This window comes from Rhinolophus hipposideros (genome assembly GCF_964194185.1).
Source record: "Rhinolophus hipposideros genome assembly, chromosome: X".
Taxonomy (NCBI): domain Eukaryota; kingdom Metazoa; phylum Chordata; class Mammalia; order Chiroptera; family Rhinolophidae; genus Rhinolophus; species Rhinolophus hipposideros.
Window position 1 is genome coordinate 112,730,989 of NC_138046.1, and position 20,093 is coordinate 112,751,081.

Consider the following 20,093-nt stretch of genomic DNA (forward strand, 5'->3'; position numbering starts at 1 on the left):
ATGGAGGCAACGTGAACATTAGAAGAGAGAAACTGCTTGTTTAGCTGCTGCTTTAACTCACTGCCCAAATCCTCATCCTAGGGGACAAGAAACTAGCTAGGGCAACCGCCTTGTATGGTTTCTAGTAATGATAACTTTCTCATCATCAACACTGTCATAGTGTGGAAAAGCTCTGTCATAGTGTGGAAAGGAATTAATTCTGCATTAATTCCTATTAACCTTATATCCACATGTTTAATTTTTTTAAACTTTCATTAACTTTTATTCCCTGAGATCATGAACCCATTGAAGAAACATCATAATTTTAATTATCAGTGTCCAAAATACCACAAACTTCTCAGTTTATTCAAAGCCCAAATTAAAATGTTTTCTGCCTTAAGATCAGAATTACTGAGAAAAATCAAACTTTTCACACAATCCTTCTTACCCGCCAAATATAGCCTTTCTTTTTAAAAGTTTCATCTATGACTTGAACATGCAAAAGCAAATTTAGTTTAAAAGTGCAACAGTAAATAATTACTCACTCTGAAGAGTTAGTGAGCTATAAATAGAATATTTACCAAAATAAAACCATTTCTTCAAATGAGGATTATTATATTCATAATCAGATTATTTTAACTTCATTTTTTTAGACAACACATTTTATTTTGGCAGACACCGAACAAAGTGAATCAACTGAGACAGTAAATAGACAGAAATGAAGGTCATATGATGCTCACTTTCAAATCTAAAATTAAGAAAAATGGCCCTTGAAAATCTACCATAGGCATAGAATGCCACAGTCATCCATAGCCTACAAAGGGATTCCTGAGGTTCATAAAGTAAGAAAATTTTATGAACTTAGTTAAGTGTAATAGTTTCAAAATGAATACTGTAGTCTTCTTTTGGGAAATAAAGAGCTAATTAAACTATTAAAATTAAAATTTTCATTGACATTTAAAATAAATCAATCTACCACTTACATAAATAAATCAGTGTTAAAGTAGATGAATGAATGTATGCTGTTACAAAACATATCAACTAGGCAATTCAATAATTTGTAAAAATAAAACTTAAAAGTTATATCAAGAAAATGTTGACTCTATATGCACTGCCACTTTAATTTCTATTCCAAAAGTATTACCCCAGTTCATGGGATATATGCTGTCCTGCACCTGTCCATATAGAAATGCATATTTAACCTCAGTTACCACCAGTACTTCCTTGTGTTCTTTTAAAACTATGCCTTACATTCCATCAAATAATTAAGAAGAATAATCATTCAGTTATTTTTCAAAAGATTATTTAACTATTTTATACACAAACAGGCATCTCTTTTCAGTGGTATTCTTTTAAAGCTTTAGCAAATCTTTATATTAGTTCCTCCCACTGACTCGTAAGGTAATTATACATACCACAGTCTGATGATTAACTTGAATCACTTCATCGCCAGCATGGATTTTTTTGCACCGATCTGCAGGTGACTAAATTTAACAAAAAGAAAATGATAAAGAACGTAAATTTTACAGTAATTTCCTCTCTCTGAAACTATAATAAGTTAATGTCTTTAAATTAGATCAATGATTTAATTATAATCTTCAAAGAATTAAGCTGACAAAAAAGGTTATGAGTATTTCATATACTGTTTGTATTCTATGCATGACTAATGACAGAAAGTAGAAATGCAAAACAATGTATAGATATTTATGTTATAAAAGACCAATGTGTTTCTGAGAGCGTTAAGGGAAAATGATAATTGGTGTTATTACCCTTTGCAAACTTTATACAGACAAGTCTATTAGGCTCTACTGGGCAACTAGTTCAAAAATATATTTCAAAACATTATCTTTTTAAACTTTGATCCTTTCTATTTAATACAAATTATTCATATTAACTTCAGCAAATAAATATTTTCAAGTACATGTTTATAATCAGCATCAAAGCTCTGTCAATTGGTGATTAAATTGCTAATTTATTTCATTATTAATATCATCAATTCTGAGTACTGAGAAAAGTAAATTAAAAGATGAACAGTCATTAGCTCAGACTTACATTACATAACATTCACACTCTAAATGTCTAATTATAAGAACATCCTATTTCTTATGTTTCATACAGTGCAATATATTGGCAAACAAAACCACACTGAAAAAACTAAAATGTGTACATTTCCCCAGGAGATAATTTTATCACTTTTTTTCCTTATTCCCATAAGAGATTAAAAACAAATAAGCAAAAACAACTTTGGTAAACTAATGTCGTCAAGTTTTATGAAGTCTTCAGAATACTAAAGTAAGATTTAAGATAGAAATTTTATAATATTGTAGGTATGGGTAATGAATTTAAAATGCTATTTTTTATTTTTCCTCTAATGACTACTGTTTTTTGATTACACATATTAGTAGACATTTTAATGACAATGCATGTGGACTTTTGAATATACAGAACATGTGTTTTAATGAAAAAATATTTGTGTATTTATATGTGTGCGTGTTAATTTATATATCAAAGACAACTATAAATGCTGTAATTTTTATTCATTAGTATATATTGAAAGCTAATGAAGAACAATATGGTGATGGAGTCTACAGAGTAAAATGCTACTTTTGAGATCCTGGAATAGTATTTATTTTAAATGTGATTTTGGGTTCCTTCATTTTTTTATTCATTTCTAATTTCCAATTATTTCAAAAACAAGGAGGTCTTGAAAAATATTAACCTCAATTCAACAAAATTTAAAATTCACAATAAAATTATTTGCCATATGCTAGAATTCAAGATAAGATGACATCCCAGTGAATTCCAGTTACTGAAGTAATAACACAAGTATACTTCTAAGAGGGTAGTTCATCTAGGATGTGAACCCAGCTCTAAGAATGGTGTCATAACAAGAAAAAATTGTATTTATTTCACAGTACTTTTAGGATATGGGTATATTAACAAATCAGACAAGTATCATGTAACAATTCTGAGGAGTTTGTAAATCATTACTTTAATAGATTTGTAACTACAGAGTCAGTCTTTGCTCTATTTGGCTGACAACTAATCTTTTTGAAGGACAGTGTGAAAGAAAAATATCAAGCCAATGGCTCTAGTCATGATGTAAAAGAAAATGATAGTTGATACATAAAATTCAAAGAAACCAAAACAACTTTTTGCACAAATAAGTAAAAAAAGGGATTAGGTCCTACAAATTATAGACTTTCAGTGTTAAAAGGGATCCTAGAGATCATTTTGTCCAAACCCCTCATTTTCCATATGAGAAAACTAAGAAACTAGGGCACAGCAAAGCAAAATAACTTATCCACTTTAGTGAGCAGCTTTACTAAGACTCAACACAGATCTCCTAAGGATAAATGACCGAGGGCATCAAAAATAATAAAATGTTTTTTAAAAAAGAAGAATTAAGTGATATATGGTTCATATCTGAACTCACAAAATCAATTTTTCTTTGATCACTAGTCCATTTCTCAAATATTACTGAATATTTAATATGATCAATGCATAGTGCTTAACTTTCTTTTATAGACCTCAGACAGTATAGGGATGTCGTTTCCACGAATTCTTTAAGATACAGTTCAAAATCATAATTTCTGTGATTCCTTCTGATTTCACTTGGCTGCCATTTACTATTCTTTCTTTTGTCCATCTATTGAAATTTTACAACCTGTTTACAAAGATAAACCCCTACTTGCACTCCTTAGGGGCAACGAGCTAGTTGAATTTTAAAATTCTTTCAATAACCTAGTCCCATGCCTGAAACATAGCAGACATGAACAAAGGTTTGTTAAAATGAACAAATGAGTAAATGAATGATCAAAGGAATATACAAGTAAATGAAAATGATCAATCAATGACAAACGTATAGTTTACAGTATCTCACTGCATTAAAATTTTTAAATAGTTCACAACATGCATTTAAATGATATTCTTAATCCCATATAACTCTCACATTTAACACCAAATGTGAAGCCAGTACAATAATCCAACCGCAATATATTATTATGTGTTTCACTAATCACAATAAACCAAGAGAAGCAGGGGGGGGGAATCAATAAATGATTAAAATAATAGGAGAATCAGATGACAAGCATGTTGATTATTTAAAAAAGAAAATGCTAGTAAAATGTTGAGATCAATAACTTGAGATGAACGAATTCCATCTCAGTTGCCTTTGAAGAAACACAGTATAAACATGCAATTTGTCAAAATTTCTAGAAGAAAAAAATTTCAAACTCAGTACTTCCTTAAAAGAGTAGGATGGAAATCTGGGACAACCAAATGCAGGAATAATGATTTACTATGCTACTCAAATCTATTTTACTCATCGTGTTACTGTTCAGCATAGTCTTTCACATTTATTGTGTTAGCTCATAAACACCTAGTGAGGTATGTGACATTATAGGTATGTGCAGGTGACATTATATCCAATTTCTAGTTTAGGAAACTCAAGTAATGAGAGGGTAAGTGACTTGCTAAAAATTACATTGCCATTAAGCTGCAGAACTGCTTGTAGGACCTACAAACGTATAGTAGTTATTACAATAGTTATTACAGGCTGGTCTCCAGTGGTTTTAATTCAGTATCTTGGGGGTACGGCCTGAGAATTTGCATCTCTAATAAGTTCCTAAGGGAGGCTGATGCTGTTGGTCCAGGGAAGTCCTCACTGTGAAAATCACTGGCCTATCCCATACTGCCCCTCCACTGATTTAAGCTGAATTATACTGCAAGTACTCAGAAAACACGACTTATCTGATGTTTCTTTTTCATACGAGTTAAGTTTCTTAATGTAAATAAACTATTTGACAGATCAAAGTGGATTCTTTTAGATGTCACAATAACTTGTCATGAACCAGAAAATATTTAACAAAGACAAATTTCTTGCTGAGAATAGAAAACATCTGATTTACTTTAAGTAAATAGCTATTCTAAAGTAAATAAACTGTCTGAAATTCTCCCCAAACCAGCCCTTACTAACTCAATGTGTCTTTTTAGTTTTATCTCCTAATCAGTTCATGCCCTCATAAGTCAACCTCGATTATATGAGATATATAAGTTGTTTACTAATAAAAGGAAAAAACACACACCAAAATTTGAAATGTTACAATACTTACATTTTCTGTAGTTCCAGTAATTACATGGAGGCCATCATATGTTGATTTAATATACATACCCTAAGAAAAAGACAGCATCAGAAAAACAAGTGAAGCAACTGGAATATTTCCAAGTATATTATAACAAAAAAAATTATTTATTTTTTTACAAAAAAAATTTACAAAAAAATTTTACAATTTTACAAAAAAATTTTACAATTTACTCATTTACAAAAAAAATTATCCTATCAAATTAAAATTGCCATACGACCCAGAGATGAATCTATGATTCAATGATGCTGTTTTTAAACTGGTAAGAAATTTCTATCTGAATGTTATGGTTTCTAAACTTTGCCCAAAAAACGCTGTACACAACTTAATCAAGAACTACTTGATAAGTAAATTACCTATGAAACTTGTAAAATGCAGCATTGTAATTCAATACCCTGAAGAAAGAACATACCTTATTACCCCCTAAATCCATACTATGTGCTTTATGGCAAAATAAAAGTTAAAAAGAAAAATTCAAATATTGGTATGTTATTAGCTTATTATACTTGATACATATTATACAATAAAAGTAGGCTTCTACAGACCATTTCAACTATAAGTAACCAGAGATAGAAGAGTGATAAGACACTATTAGTATAAACTTTTTTTCTCCTGCTCTTTTGTAGTATCCTGCATTTTCTGTCTTTATTTCTTATTGATGAAATTTTAATAATTATATCAAATCATCTCTATACTAATAATTAAGAGGTAATGTGTGGCAATCCCTCCTCCCAGTAAGAAGGGTGAGATTTCATTTTCCACTTGAATACAGTCATATTAGAAAAAAACTTCGTTAAAGTTTAAAGATTATCCAGAAATCCTGAAACTGCACAAGCTTTATGAGCAAACAAAAACTTTAAATTATGGATAGTGATAGGACTTTAAAGGAAAAAAAATCACAAGAAAATATTCACATTTTAAAGATTAAAATATTTTCATTTAAATAAAACAGAAAAAAAATAGATGATGCAGTGAGTGGCCTACTTTTCCTCTCTAAGAAAGATTCTGTTATTTTAAATTCTCTTTGGGGAAAAACTACCTGAGTTTTACCTATAGCAGTGCTTTGCATTTCAAAATATCAATTTCAAAAATAAAAATGCTAATTTTAATAAATTTGGAAGTTGGGAATATAAGGGACTTAACATAACCAACAATATCATTTCAGAAAAAGCATACATTTAAGCACTAATGTGAAGTGGACAATTACCATAATTTTAATTTCCCATACCTTTATGTTAATTTTATATTTAGATATCTGAATGTACATGAGTTTTCACTGAAAATAAGACATAGAAACAAGAAGCAGTAAAGTCCACGGTGTGGAATTATTAAGAAGTCACTGGGTAGGTTTTAATTCTGCAAAGTCATTTAAATAATGTCATTATGTCCAACGTGTGGGTATCACTTCCAAAAATGGCTGAGCCTGGATCTCCAATGTGAAACAAAGTGAATGTCATTTAAAAAAATGTTCACCTACCTGTAAACTCTAGTTTCTTAAATGCAAGTTCATCACTTTATATAAAATAAATAACTAATTTCTATTTGTACTTGTACTCAACACAAGTACAAATAGAAATTAATTAAGAAATTGGCTAGTAGTCCTTGGCTATGACCATATGGTAATATTCAACCTTACACAGGTGACAAGTGTATAACACACTTATTTTTTATTTTTTAAAGATTTTATTGGGGAAGGGAAACAGGACTTTATTGGGGAACAGTGTGTACCTCCAGGTCTTTTTCCAAGTCAAGTTGTTATCCTTTCAATCTTAGTTAACACACTTACTTTTGAAGTTAATATTTATTCCACTATTTATTCGAAGGTAAATATAATGGTGCCATTATAGAACTCAGAAGAGGGCAAGATCCTTGCAATCATTCCCCCTCTTCTAGGAATTAACAACATGACATCAAATTAAAAAATGATCTCAAAATATATTTGTAAGAGCTAAACACTAAAGTTTTTTTCTTTTTTTTATTAATTAAAGTTTATTGGGGTGACAATTGTTCGATGTTTATTGCAGCTTTATTTACGGTGGCTAAGACGTGGAAATGCTAAATTTTGTTTTATTTTTTTACATGGAATGACTGTAAGAAGATAAAGTGGAAAAGGACAATGAAAGCAACAATACATATTGTTTGGACATGCAAAACAATCATCACTCATCATTATTTGTAACCATCATCACTAACATCTACTTGTTACAATGTGCCAGGGACTATTTTAAGTGTTTTACATTAATTTTGCAATAGCCTATATAGTAGAAACTATCATTACCTCTGTTTTAGAGATAAGGGAACTGAGGTACAGAGAGGCTGGGGAGTCTGCCCAAGGTGGTGAAGCCAGGTTTCAAGTCCAGTCAGTCTGACTCCGGACTGTCAACCACTAGGCTCCTGATTTACTGACTTATTAACAGGAGAGCTGTACACCTTCACTTTTCTTATTAGAACATAATATTTGGCAACTGTAGATATTAAAATCAAATATCTTTTTAACATCTATTCTAAAATATTAAGACCTCTTTAGCAAACCTGTACTATGTGTGATGTGGTTATAAAGACTAACTGGGTTTGATATTTTACAAATTCACTTTAATCACCTATCTGTTCTGACAAATGTTAGCTGAAGTTGATTACATTTTTCTCCACACTTCTTTCAACACTATGCATTACTGATTATGAATTAAGTTGTTTGATAAGAGGTCTAAATAAAAGAGATGAAGAAAAACATCACATAATGATAAAGGGATCAATCATACAAGAGTACATAACCCTAGTAAATATCTATGCAGACAACATAGGAGCACCTAAATATATAAAACAAATATCGACATGAAGGCAGAGATCAACAGTAACACAATCATAATAGGGGACTTTAACACCCCACTGACACGAATGGACAGATCTTCTGGATAGAAAATCAACAAGGAATCAGTGGCCTTAAATGACACACGAGATCAGATGGATTTAATTGATTTTGTTAGAGCATTTCACCCCAAAGCAGCAGATTATACATTCTTTTCAAGTGCACATGAAACATTTTCTAAGGTAGACCACATGTTAGGCCAGAAAACAAGTCTCAACCCATTTAAAAAAAACTGAAATCATATCAAGTATCTTTTCTGACCACAATGGTATGAAACTAGAAATCAATTACAAGAAAAAAAACTGAAAAAACACACGAACACACGGAGGCTAAAAGACATGCTACTAAATAATGAATGGGTCAACAATGAGATCAAGAAAGAAATCAAAATATATATACCTTGAGACAAACAAAAATAAAAACACAATGGACCCCAAATCTGTGGGACACAGTGAAAGTAGTCCTAAGAGGGAAATCATACCACTGTAGACCTACCTAAAGAATCAAGAAAAATCTGAGTCTAACTTTACAACTAAAGGAACTAGAAAAAGAACAGCTAACAAAGCATAAAGTGAGTACAAGGAAGGAAATAATAAAGATCAGAAATAAACAAAATACACATTGGTAGTTTCCATGTCTTGGCCACCATAAATAAAGCTACAATGAACATTGGAGCACAGATATCTTTACAGATAAATGTTTTCAGATTTTTTTGGTATATACCCAAGAGAAGGATTGCTGGGTCATATGATAATTCTATTCGTAATTTTTTCAGGAACCTCCACACTGCCTTCCATAGCAGCTGCTCCAATCTGTATTCCCACCAACAATGTATGAGGGGTCCTTTTTCTCCACAGCCTCTCTAACACTTGTTATTATTTGTCTTGTTGATGATAGCCATTCTAACTGGGGTGAGGTGATACCTCATTGTGGTTTTTATTTGCACTTCTCTGATGGTTAGTGATGTTGAGCATCTTTTCATACGTCTGTTGGCCATGTGTATGTCCTCTTTAGAGAAATGTCAATATTCAATGTGTCCTTTGTTAGATGATTGGATAAAAAAGATGTGGTATATATACACAATGGAATACTACTCTGCCATAAGAAAAGATGAAATAGTGCCATTTTCAGCAACATAGATGGATCTTGAGATTATTGTGCTAAGTGAAATAAGTCAGACAAAAAAAGTCAAGAACTGATATGTGGGATATAAAACTGAAAGCAACAAAGGAACAAGACAAACAAAGAAACAGAAACTCATAGACACAGAAAATAGTTCAATGGTTATCATAGGGTAATGGGGGAGGGGAATAGTAGAAGAGGGTAAAGGGGGTCAAATATATGATGATGGAAGGAGAACTGACTCTGGGTGGTGAACACACAATGTGATATATAGGTGATGTATTACAGAATTGTACACTTGAAACCTATGTGATTTTACTAAACATTGTCACCCCAATAAATTTTAATGAAAAACAGATAAAGAAATGAAAGAGGCTAAAAAAAACAATACAAAAGATGAATGAAACCAAGAGTTGGTTTTTTGAAAAGAAAAACAAAATTGACAACCCTTTAATTAGACTCCCAAAGAAAAAAAGAGAGAGGACCCAAATAAATAAAATCAGAAATGAAACAGGAGAAGTGACAACTGACACCATAAAACAACAACAACAAAACATTAAGATAATACTATGAGCAACTATACGCCAACAAATTGGACAATCTGGAAGAAATGGATAAGTTCCTAGAAGCATACAATCTTCCCAGGCTGGATCAAGACGAAACAGAAAACCTGAACCGACCAACTATTACTAATGAAATCAAATCATTAATTAACAAGCTCTGAACAAACAAAAGTCTTGGACCACATGGCTTCACAGGTGAATTTTATCAAACATTCAAAAAAAAAGCACCACCTATTCTCCAACTATTCCAAAAAATTCAAAATGAAGGAACGCTTCCAAGCTCATTTTTTTAAATTAAAGTTTATTGGGGTGACAATTGTTCGTAAAGTTACCACAATGTGATTTATAGATGATGTAGTACAGAATTGTACACAAGCTCATTTTATGAGGCCATCATTACTCTGATTCCAAAACCAGACAAAGACATTACAAGAAAAGAAAAGTAGAACGATATCTCTAATGAACATAGATGCAAAAATCCTCAACAAAATATTAGGAAAATGAGCTCAGCAATACATTAACAAGATCATACACCATGAACAAGTGGGATTCATTCCTGTGTTGGTTCAATATATGCAAATCAATAATGTGATATATCACATAAACAAGATGAAAAATAAACATCATATAGTCATATCTATCGATGCTGAAAAAGCATTTGACAAAATCCAGTATCAATTTATGATAAAAACTCTCAGGAAAGTGGGAATGGAAGGAACATATCTCAACATAATAAAGGTCATATATGACAAACCCACAGCTACTATCATACTCAATGGGGAACAGCTAAAAGCATTCTCCTTAAGATCAGGAACAAGATAAGGATGTTCGCCATCACCACTTTTATTCCACATAGTTCTGGAAGTCCTAGCCACAGCAGTCAGACAAGCAAAAGAGGTAAAAGCATCCAAATGGGAAAGGAAGAAGTAAAACTGTCATTATTTGCGATGATGTAATACTATAATAGAGAACCCAAAAGATTCCACCAAAAAACTGTTAGAACTGAATATAGGAAAGTAGCAGGATACAAAATTAATGTTCAGAAATCTGTTGCATTTTTATACACCAATAATGAACTATCAGAAAGAGAAATTAAAAAAATACCATTTAAAATTGCATAAAAATATAAAATACTTAGGAATAAATTTAACCAAATGACCAAAAGACCTGTACTCATAAAATTATAAGACATAGAAGAGAGAAATTACAGAAGATACAAATAAATGGAAACATACACCAAGCTCATGAATAGGAAGAATTAATATAATTAAAATGTCCACACTACCCAAAGCAATCTATAGATTCACTGCAATCCCTACAAAAATACCAATGTCATTTTTCATAAAACTAGAACAAATTATCCTAAAATGTATATGGAACCATAAATGACCCTGAATAGCCATGGCAATCTTGAGAAAGAAGAACAAAGCTGGATGTATCACACTACCTGATATCAAATTACACTGCAAGGCCATAGTAATCAAAACAGCAAAACAGCATGGTATTGGCATAGACACATAGATCAATGGAACAGAATAGAAAGCCCAGAAATAAATCCATTCCTATATGGTCATTTAATCTATGACAAAGGAAGCAAGAATATATATTGGGGTAAAGACAGTCTATTCTATAAATGATGCTGGGAAAACTGGACAGTTACGTGCAAAAAATAAAAAAGAAAGAAAGAAAGAAGGACCACCTTCTTATGCCATATACAAGAATAAACTCAAAACGGATTCAAGAATTAACTGTAAGACCCAAAACCATAAAACTCCTAGAAGAAAACATAGGAAGCAAACTCTCATACATTACCCATAGTAATATTTTATCAATATATCTCCTCACGCAAGGGAAACAAAAGAAAAAATAAACAAATGGGACTATATCAAACTGAAAAATTTTTTCAGAGGTAAAAAGCAAACAAACCATCAACAAAACAAAAAGACATCCTACAGAATAGGAGAAGATATTTGCCAATGATACATCTCTGAGGGGTTAATATCCAAAATTTATATATATAAAAAAACTCATACAATTCAGCACCAAAAAAATAAACAACTCAATTACGAAATGAGCAGAGGACCTGAATAGACATTTCTCCAAAGAGGACATACAGATGGCGAATTGACAAATGAAAAGATGTTCAACGTCACTAAATGTCAGAGAAATGCAAATAAAAACCACAATGAAATATTGCCTCACACCTGTCAGAATGGCCATTTTCAATAAATCAACAAACAGCTAGTGTTGGCGAAAATGTGGAGAAAATGGAACCCTCATGCACCGTTGGTGGAATTGCAAATGGGTGCAGCCACAGTGGAAAACATTATAGAGGTTCTTCAAAACAAAAAAATAGAACTACCTTATGACCACTCCCGGGTATTTATACAAGGAAATCCAAAACACTAATTAGAAAAAACATATGTACCCCTATGTTTACTGAGTGCTATTCCCAATAGCCAAGATATAGAAACAACTGAAATGTCCATCAATAGATGACTAGATAAAAAAATTGCGACACACACACACACACACACACACACACACAATGGAGTATTACTCAGTCATAAAAATGAAAGAAATCTTACCATTCGCAACAACATGGATGGACCTAGAGGGTATTGTGCTAAATGAAATAAGTCAGACTGAGAAAGACAAATACCATATGATCTCACTGTGGAATCTAAAGAAAAAAATAAATGGACAAACAAAACATAAACAGACTCATAGATACAGAGAACAAACTGATGGTTGCTAGATGGGAGGGGGGTTGGGGGATGCGTGAGAAAGGTGAAGGGATTAGGAAGTACAAATTGGTAGTTAAAAACTGTCACGGGGATGTGAAATACAGTATGGGGAATATAGTCCATAATATTGTAAAAACTATGTATAGTGCCAGGTGGGTACTAGACTTATTGGGGGTTACTTGATAAATTATATAAATGCCCAACCACTACGCTGTACACCTTAAATTAATATTAAATAATATTGAATATAAACTATAATTTAAAAAATATAGTCACGGGATGTAAAGTACAGCATTGGGAATATAGTCAATGGTATTTTAATAGCTATGTACGGTGCCAGATGGGTGGTAGACTTATTGGGGTTATCATTTTGTGAGGTGTGTAAAAGTCTAATCGCTATGTTGCTTGGTACACCTGAAGCTAATTATAATAATGAAAGAATTATTGTGAGGGCTAAAAGAACTCATAGTTGTGAAAGTTCTTTATAAATAAATGAATCTTAAAATACTAAAAGAAAAAGCTCTAAGTAATCTCATAAATGATTAGGTCACAGAGAAAGTCTAGTATCCTAAGATAAATGTTTAGAAAAAGGCATAATTATCGATATAATGAAAACTCATGGAGATAAGCTAGTCATGAGTCTGGAAATAAAATCTGTGTGTGATTGCACATAGCAGGAACTTTAAACATGGCAATTGTAAGGTAAAGCAAGTATCTATTAGTTAAAGGGAAAAGGACCTCATCCTTATTCATACATAATTAAATGTTATATAATTTATATCAAACCTAATTTTTTCAGATGGGTACAAATGTTTAAAATGCTTAAATAAAGAAGGATCTAGCTATGTATACAGAGTTCAATTCTAGCAACTTCACAGTTATGAGCAACAGAATAGAAATAAAGCCCATTTTTAAAATGACACAAAGAATGAAGGTATTTCTTTTTCTGCAATATTTTCACTTCTAACCTCAACAAACCATTTGCTGTAACTGCTTTTAATAATCAAAACTAATTTCTTCATCCTTTATATCTCCTTCTGGTAGTACTAACGAGAAAAAAATAATGGCCAAAAATCAGGCACCAAAAGAAAGAGAAAAAATAAGTTGTTTGGATGAGCTTCAAACTAATCCACAGATGTAGTCCACAGAACTACACCTGATCACTTGATCATCTCTGAGAAAGGGTCAAACAGCAGGAGGACATGTAATTTAACGGCTCTTTTTTTCTGGAACTGAGACTTCCATTTTATCAAAGTCTTCATGCCTCCTTTTCTTCTAAAACCAGTTAATTAATTCTGGAGCTGACTTGAACAGCTCCCTCTCTCCTGCTCAGCTTGCCAAAATGACATTTGCTTCACTTTGTCTCCAAACATTGGTTAACCAATGGGAACCAATGCAACCTCAGTCAAGTCAATGAAATACGGCATATTTGGAGATACCGTGTTTCCCTGAAAATAAGACTGGGTCTTATATTAATTTTTACTCCAAAAGACGCATTAGGGCTTATGTTCAGGGGATATCATCCTGAAAAATCACGCTAGGGCTTATTTTCAGGTTAGATCTTATTTTCGGGGAAACATGGTAGTCCATGTGCCTAAATAGCAAAAGAACTCTCTGAGGCCAAGAGGCTTCCCCAAGGATGCCCCGACCCCAGCCCCTTATTCTCTCTTCAGCTCATCTCTCGGTTCTGATCTAGTTTAGATACATTCTAATAGCTCTCATTTTCCTTCTCTAATTTTCAACTAATTGTTGTTTAAAAGCATTTTAGAAATTAGTTTCATATTATTAATGATAACTAAGGATGCTTTCCACCAGTCCTTATAATGCTCAGGATTCTCAAATCTAAGAAATCCTAGGAGATTTGACTAGTTAAGTAGAAAGCTGATAAACAAGCTATCCAGTTTATCAGTGGAAGAACAAAGCAACTACCTTTTGCCTATGAGAGGTCCTCTGTTTTGAAACTGGCAGAAGAACTTCTGCAGATATTTCTAAGCTAATTAAACGTCATTAAAGCTTGGTGAATTCTCCCACATCTTTCCATTTCTTTCCTTCATTTACCATTTAGACACTTTCTATGGCTAAGTACATGCGAAATGTTACCCAAATCCTTAAACCTACTTATTCAAATGTGATTGACTAAACTTAATTAAAGTTGCCCAATTTTTTAAATGATATAATGTCATTTTTAAAATGAACAAGTCATGTAAAATTTCTATTTTGTCATCTCCCCTGTAACATAAACCACAAAAAATAGTGTTGTAATGAGCTCTTTTATGAATATTCAACATTTTAGTTTTAGCTTTTTCTCCCTCTGAAATACCTTCCCAATGAAATGCTGCCAACTGTCCTTTAGAAACGAATTTCTCTAGATAGTTCCAGTTTTAGTCATCCTCCTAAACTTCTCACACCTCCCGTTAGCAATTCCAAGTTTAAATGTGGGATAATGGAACACACTTTGTTCAGATGTACTTCATTTAGATGTACTTGGACTTAAACCCTGCCTCTATTGTGTATTACCGATATGTGATACAAGGCAAATTGAAGATCTGTGATTCCATCTTCTCATTTGCAAAATGAGAAAATTAATCCCTATTCTATAGAGTTGTGAGGAAAATACCTGGCAAATGGTAAGAACTCATTTCTTCTCTTTACTCTTCTAGGTCTTTCCCAGACTGTTTAACTGAATCTGGTTCTTACCATTTTAAGTTCATGACTATTCCAAAGAGCAGACCCAGATCAACCTCTTTCAAATTTAAAACATAAAAGGCCTCTCCAGGGCTATAAGTTCATCTAAAAATTTTCAAAATTTCATAAAGTCCATTGATTAGCGTTGTCTTGACTCACTTCACATGGTGATTTTTACCCCATGATTTCAGTGTAAATTAGAGAAAAAATATCAAGCTCTTTTCTCAGAACAATACCATCCCTAGAACCATAGGCTCATAGAGCTAGAGAGAGCTTTAAAGATAAAATGATCTAGTCCACCCTTCCTGGCCTCCAAATTCTATAGATGAAAAGATCAAGGCCAAGGAAGTTAAACTTGCTCACCCACCGCCACTAAATTACACTCACAGCAATATTTTATGTAAGTGATTTGTATCCAGGTGTCCTGACTCCTTGTTCTAATATAACATACGAGTAGTAATTGGTTCATAATTTTCCACTCTACAAATCATGATTAGAGAGCTTCCTTTCCTTCCTAACTACTGAAAAGGGAGGTGTAGAAAGGGAAATCTTTAATACTATAGGTTGAAAGATGCTTTAAATAAAACTGGACTTTATAAAGAAAACCAAAAGGATAGTAAGAATTAAAAATCATAAATATTACTTCAAATACTTTATAAACTTTAGAAATAAGTCCTTAAAACTAATTAAAGTTAGATACCGTGTTTCCCCGAAAATAAGACCTAGCCGGACAATCAGCTCTAATGCGTCTTTTGTAGCAAAAATGAATATAAGACCTGCTCTTAGTTTACTATAAGACTGGGTATAATATAATATAATATAATATAATATATAATATAATATAAATATAATACAATGTAATATAAGACCAGGTCTTATATTAATTTTTGCTACAAAAGATGCATTAGAGCTGATTGTCCGGCTAGGTCTTATTTTCGGGGAAACAGGGTGTAACACTTCTAGGTTTCAATGATGACATGCTTGCTGCCTATGTCTGATATGCTGATTTCCATCTTTCCATGAAGACACAGATAAAAGCCACAAAAGCCCGAGGAATTATGGTTACCTAAAAGTAATTTGCCAAATATCAGAAGAAAAGTCAATCAATAGGAGAGGTGGCTTCAATTAAAAAAATCACGGGTGTACAATGAAGGCTTTGCCCTCTGAAGTAATATACATACATATTTAATTGAAGAAGAAACACCACATAAAAAGTTAAACCTGCTTAGAGATTTTTAGGAATATATTATCTGAATTAAATTATTAATTCTAGCTTCCAAGATTTCTATTTTCTAAAATATCATTAATTGTATCCTTGGAAAATTCACCTACAGGAAGAAATTACGAACACTGTAGCACCAAGCTAAGACATAACAGTTGTGCACTAGGTAAGATGTTCAACAGCCAGTTTCTTGTTTATTTTTGTTTTGAAACTGGCAACAAACCTTCTGTAGATGCCTTCTGTCTCTCTCTCATTAATATTAATATCATACGTTTTCTTTTTAGAGGCTTAGAAAAGGGGAAATTTTCTCTTGGGTTGAATTTAGAACCAACACAATTTTTAATCAGGTGAACAAAATGTAGATGATTACCTTTATTATTCCATAATTTAAAAAGACATCCCATGGATGTCAGCCTAGTTTTGGCAACATCCACCTGCTTACTCACCCTTATAGGAAAGAATGGATATGACTTACAAAGAATATGACATTTGTTTAGTTTACCCACCCTAAGGGAAGGGAGACCTATTAAAACCAGAACAAACCAAAGCAAAACAAACAAAACACCCACCTGCATGGGTGATTCTTATTATAAAACCCTTAAACTTCCTTTAAACCTAAGGAACTTTGGTAGAGGGTGAAAGAATGCATTAAAAGCTATATTATTACCAAAGTACACAGGGCGATTCAGAAATCACCATTTTTAAATTTTCTTTATTTTCATTTATCTTCATGAAACTTCTCATCACGACAAACTCCTACACCTTAACTCTACTAGAGAAAAATACCAAAATGTTCAGTTTAAAATTCATGCATTCCCATATATTCAGATGCTGCTTTGCTCACATCATTAGCTGTCTGTTGATGGATGGTGGCTTTGATAAAAATGGTATCTCTTACCAGCCCTTCACTTGGTTTGATGTTTGCCAGCTGAATCACTTCCAGGTGAGCTGACTGTGAAACCAGAGGATCTGATGACAGGGATATGATGTGGTCACAGACTCCAGAAAGAGTTTTACACTGAGAGAAAAAGAAAGAAAAAGAAAATTGTGATAAACGCATGTTGTGTCACGTAAATCACTTGTTATAACTTCTTTTCCAAGGGAAAAAAGCAACAAAAAAACCAGTAGAAGTAGTTGGCATTTTATTCTATAAAATTTGTACCAAAAAAGTATTCAGGTGAGAAAAACACACAACACACTTATATTCTAAATTATGGATATAAGAACTATATATTAAAATATTCAAGAAAGTTTTGGTTATGTTTTATTTCCATTATTTAATTTATCAGATCTACAATAAAATGATTGCTTCTAGACAATTTTAATAATCTGAGAACTTCTTGATAACAATCATCAGATTGAATTGAATTCAATAATTTCAAAAACCTTGATGTCTTTTACTTCGTGATCAGAATAGTTAAAAAAAAAATCCAGCCAAGGTCCAAGTAAGATGAATCTCTCAAATGTGCTTGATGAACTCCTCCTTTTTCCTCTAGATTTTCCTGCTCAAGGTTACCTTTGTATGTTTCCTACTTCCTCCAGGCAAAGTTTGGCACTCCCTCAATCCTGCATTCTCAGCATTCTATGTGCAGTCTAAAATTGTATAACTACATTCTGAAGCCCTCTTGAGGCAGGGACTGGGTCCTACTATCATCTCTGACTTCTCTTTCTCCCCCAACCCCTACCTGCCACCCACACAAAGTAGACAGATCCTAGAACATATAAGGTACTCTATAAATACCGTGTTTCCCCAAAAATGAGACCTAGCCGGACCATCAGTTCTAATGCGTCTTTTGGAGCAAAACTGAATATAAGACCTGCTATTGTATTGTATTATATTATATTATATTATATTATATTATATTACATTACATTATATTATATTATATTATATAAGACCTGGTCTTATATTAAAACAAGACCGGGTCTTATATTCATTTTTGCTCCAAAAGATGCATTAGAGCTGATGGTCCAGCTAAGTCTTATTTTCAGGGAAACACGGTATGAATTAAATAAACCGAAGAGCAAATGAGCTTTAACAACAAGTGGTTTGACTGAGGAAAGAAAGCTAATGCTTTAGTTAGGATAAACCCATTCACACTGATATAGAATAATAGATTCAAATAGATTACATCCATATTGGTATGGTTAAGACTTAGACATGGTCAAATTATGAAGAAAGTGAAACATGAATAAATGAAGCTTAGAATATACTGCCCTAAAATATGCTGGCTCTTACATGCTTCACAGACTCTCATTGTACTCAGTGAAGCCTGGTGTCCATCATTTGAGGGTTTTGTTTGTTTGCCTTTTTTTTCTCCTTGCTGTAGAAGAAGCTATTCTGCTGTAGCAATCAAGGTGTTATCTTTTATCCATCTCCAACATATTAAGTTTGTTCTGTGACTACTGCATTACTCTGCTATATGGAAGACAGTTTCTTCGCCCTGGTCTGGATAAGACGGACTCTCTTTTTACTTACTGCATTCTGTACTTTGTCTATGGTCTCAGTCGGCGCAGGGCTCAGCTTCTTCAGACCACAGAAACTGCCAGGCTAAATTTCTTTTCCTGTTCGCAACTACTGCTTTTTGCATCTGCTTTTCAAGTTTTTTTTTTTTTTTTTAGTTTTTTTTTGTGACTATCAGCCTCTAAAGACAGACATTAGCTGGCGCAATAGCAATACCCATGGAAAGAAACTGGGCTTTGTATGAAGACAGATGTGGGCAATCACCACGCTGCCAGTTACTTGCTGTGTGACTGTGAGCAAGCTATTTTATATCCTTGAGGTTCAGTTTCCTAATGTAGAAAGTGGAGTAATAAAAATTACTTTCTATGGTTTATATGACAGACCAGGATAATGTATATAAAAAAGAGCCCAATATGGGTCCTATCAAAAGAAGACACTAAATAAATGTTTATTCTCCCTTTGTTGCTTTCTCTACCCTCCAAGGACTCAATCCTTACTCGTGGGATGAATTATGTTGTTATTCCTAATCCCATGGCGTTGTTGACCATCTTAAAATGACCAGTAATCACGCTGCATGGTCATAATGGAGAGCTCACAGCTCTTTACTCTTTCTCATATTCAAGTCTCAGTGCTCTCAGATACAAATTACCCTGAAGAGCTGCTAAGCAAAGTGCCAACAGGACCCTCCCCCTGCAAACTGGAAATCCTACAGGGCCAGCTTCATGGGTGTGTGACCTGTGCAGTAGCACAAGGGTCTGTACTTAGTATTATGCTGTTGCTGTCTTGGAATTCTTATTGTTGAAAAAGGGGCTTGACAGTTTAATTGTGCACTGGGGCTCACATATCATGTAGCCCATCCTAGGATCCCAGTCTTGGGGTGTGTGTGTGTGTGTGTGTGTGTGTGTGTGTGTGTGTATCTAATTCCTCTTGAAAATATTCATCAGTAACCATGAGGGAAAAGGACAGAATGGCAGCACTTTACATACAAAAACTGGCTACAGTTCAAATTGCTGCTGGTTGACAGGAAGGTAAACACTTTTGGGCAGATTTAAATATTTTAACATTTCTTTCCTCCCATACGTGGTTACATCTTCATTCTTTTTTTGGTTATTATTTCTGGAGTTTTTTATTTAATATTTTCAGACCATGGCTGACCGTGAAGTTCTTATTTTCTCTTTATCTCAAGGGGGAAATAACATTGTTAATTCTGAAGAGTTTTTATATAGGATACTTGGATTGTGTGATAATCTGAAGGCTACTAAATTAGTATGCTAAAAAGAATACTTTGTGGATTCTACAAG

The 20,093-nt window shown here is 32.9% G+C and overlaps 1 protein-coding gene across 6 annotated transcripts in view; it reads right to left on the reverse strand.

Moving 5' to 3' along the window:
• Positions 1–20,093, reverse strand: part of CNKSR2 (connector enhancer of kinase suppressor of Ras 2) — a 294,974-nt gene that overhangs the window by 146,535 nt on the left and 128,346 nt on the right. For all 6 annotated transcript variants that reach the window (XM_081043819.1, XM_081043822.1, XM_081043821.1 and 3 more), the window contains exons 6-8: positions 17,227–17,346; positions 5,094–5,153; positions 1,395–1,463 (exon numbers count right to left, since the gene is read on the reverse strand). In XM_081043819.1, the coding sequence (XP_080899945.1) occupies positions 1,395–1,463; positions 5,094–5,153; positions 17,227–17,346 (249 nt within the window). The remainder of the gene's footprint in view (positions 1–1,394; positions 1,464–5,093; positions 5,154–17,226; positions 17,347–20,093) is intronic.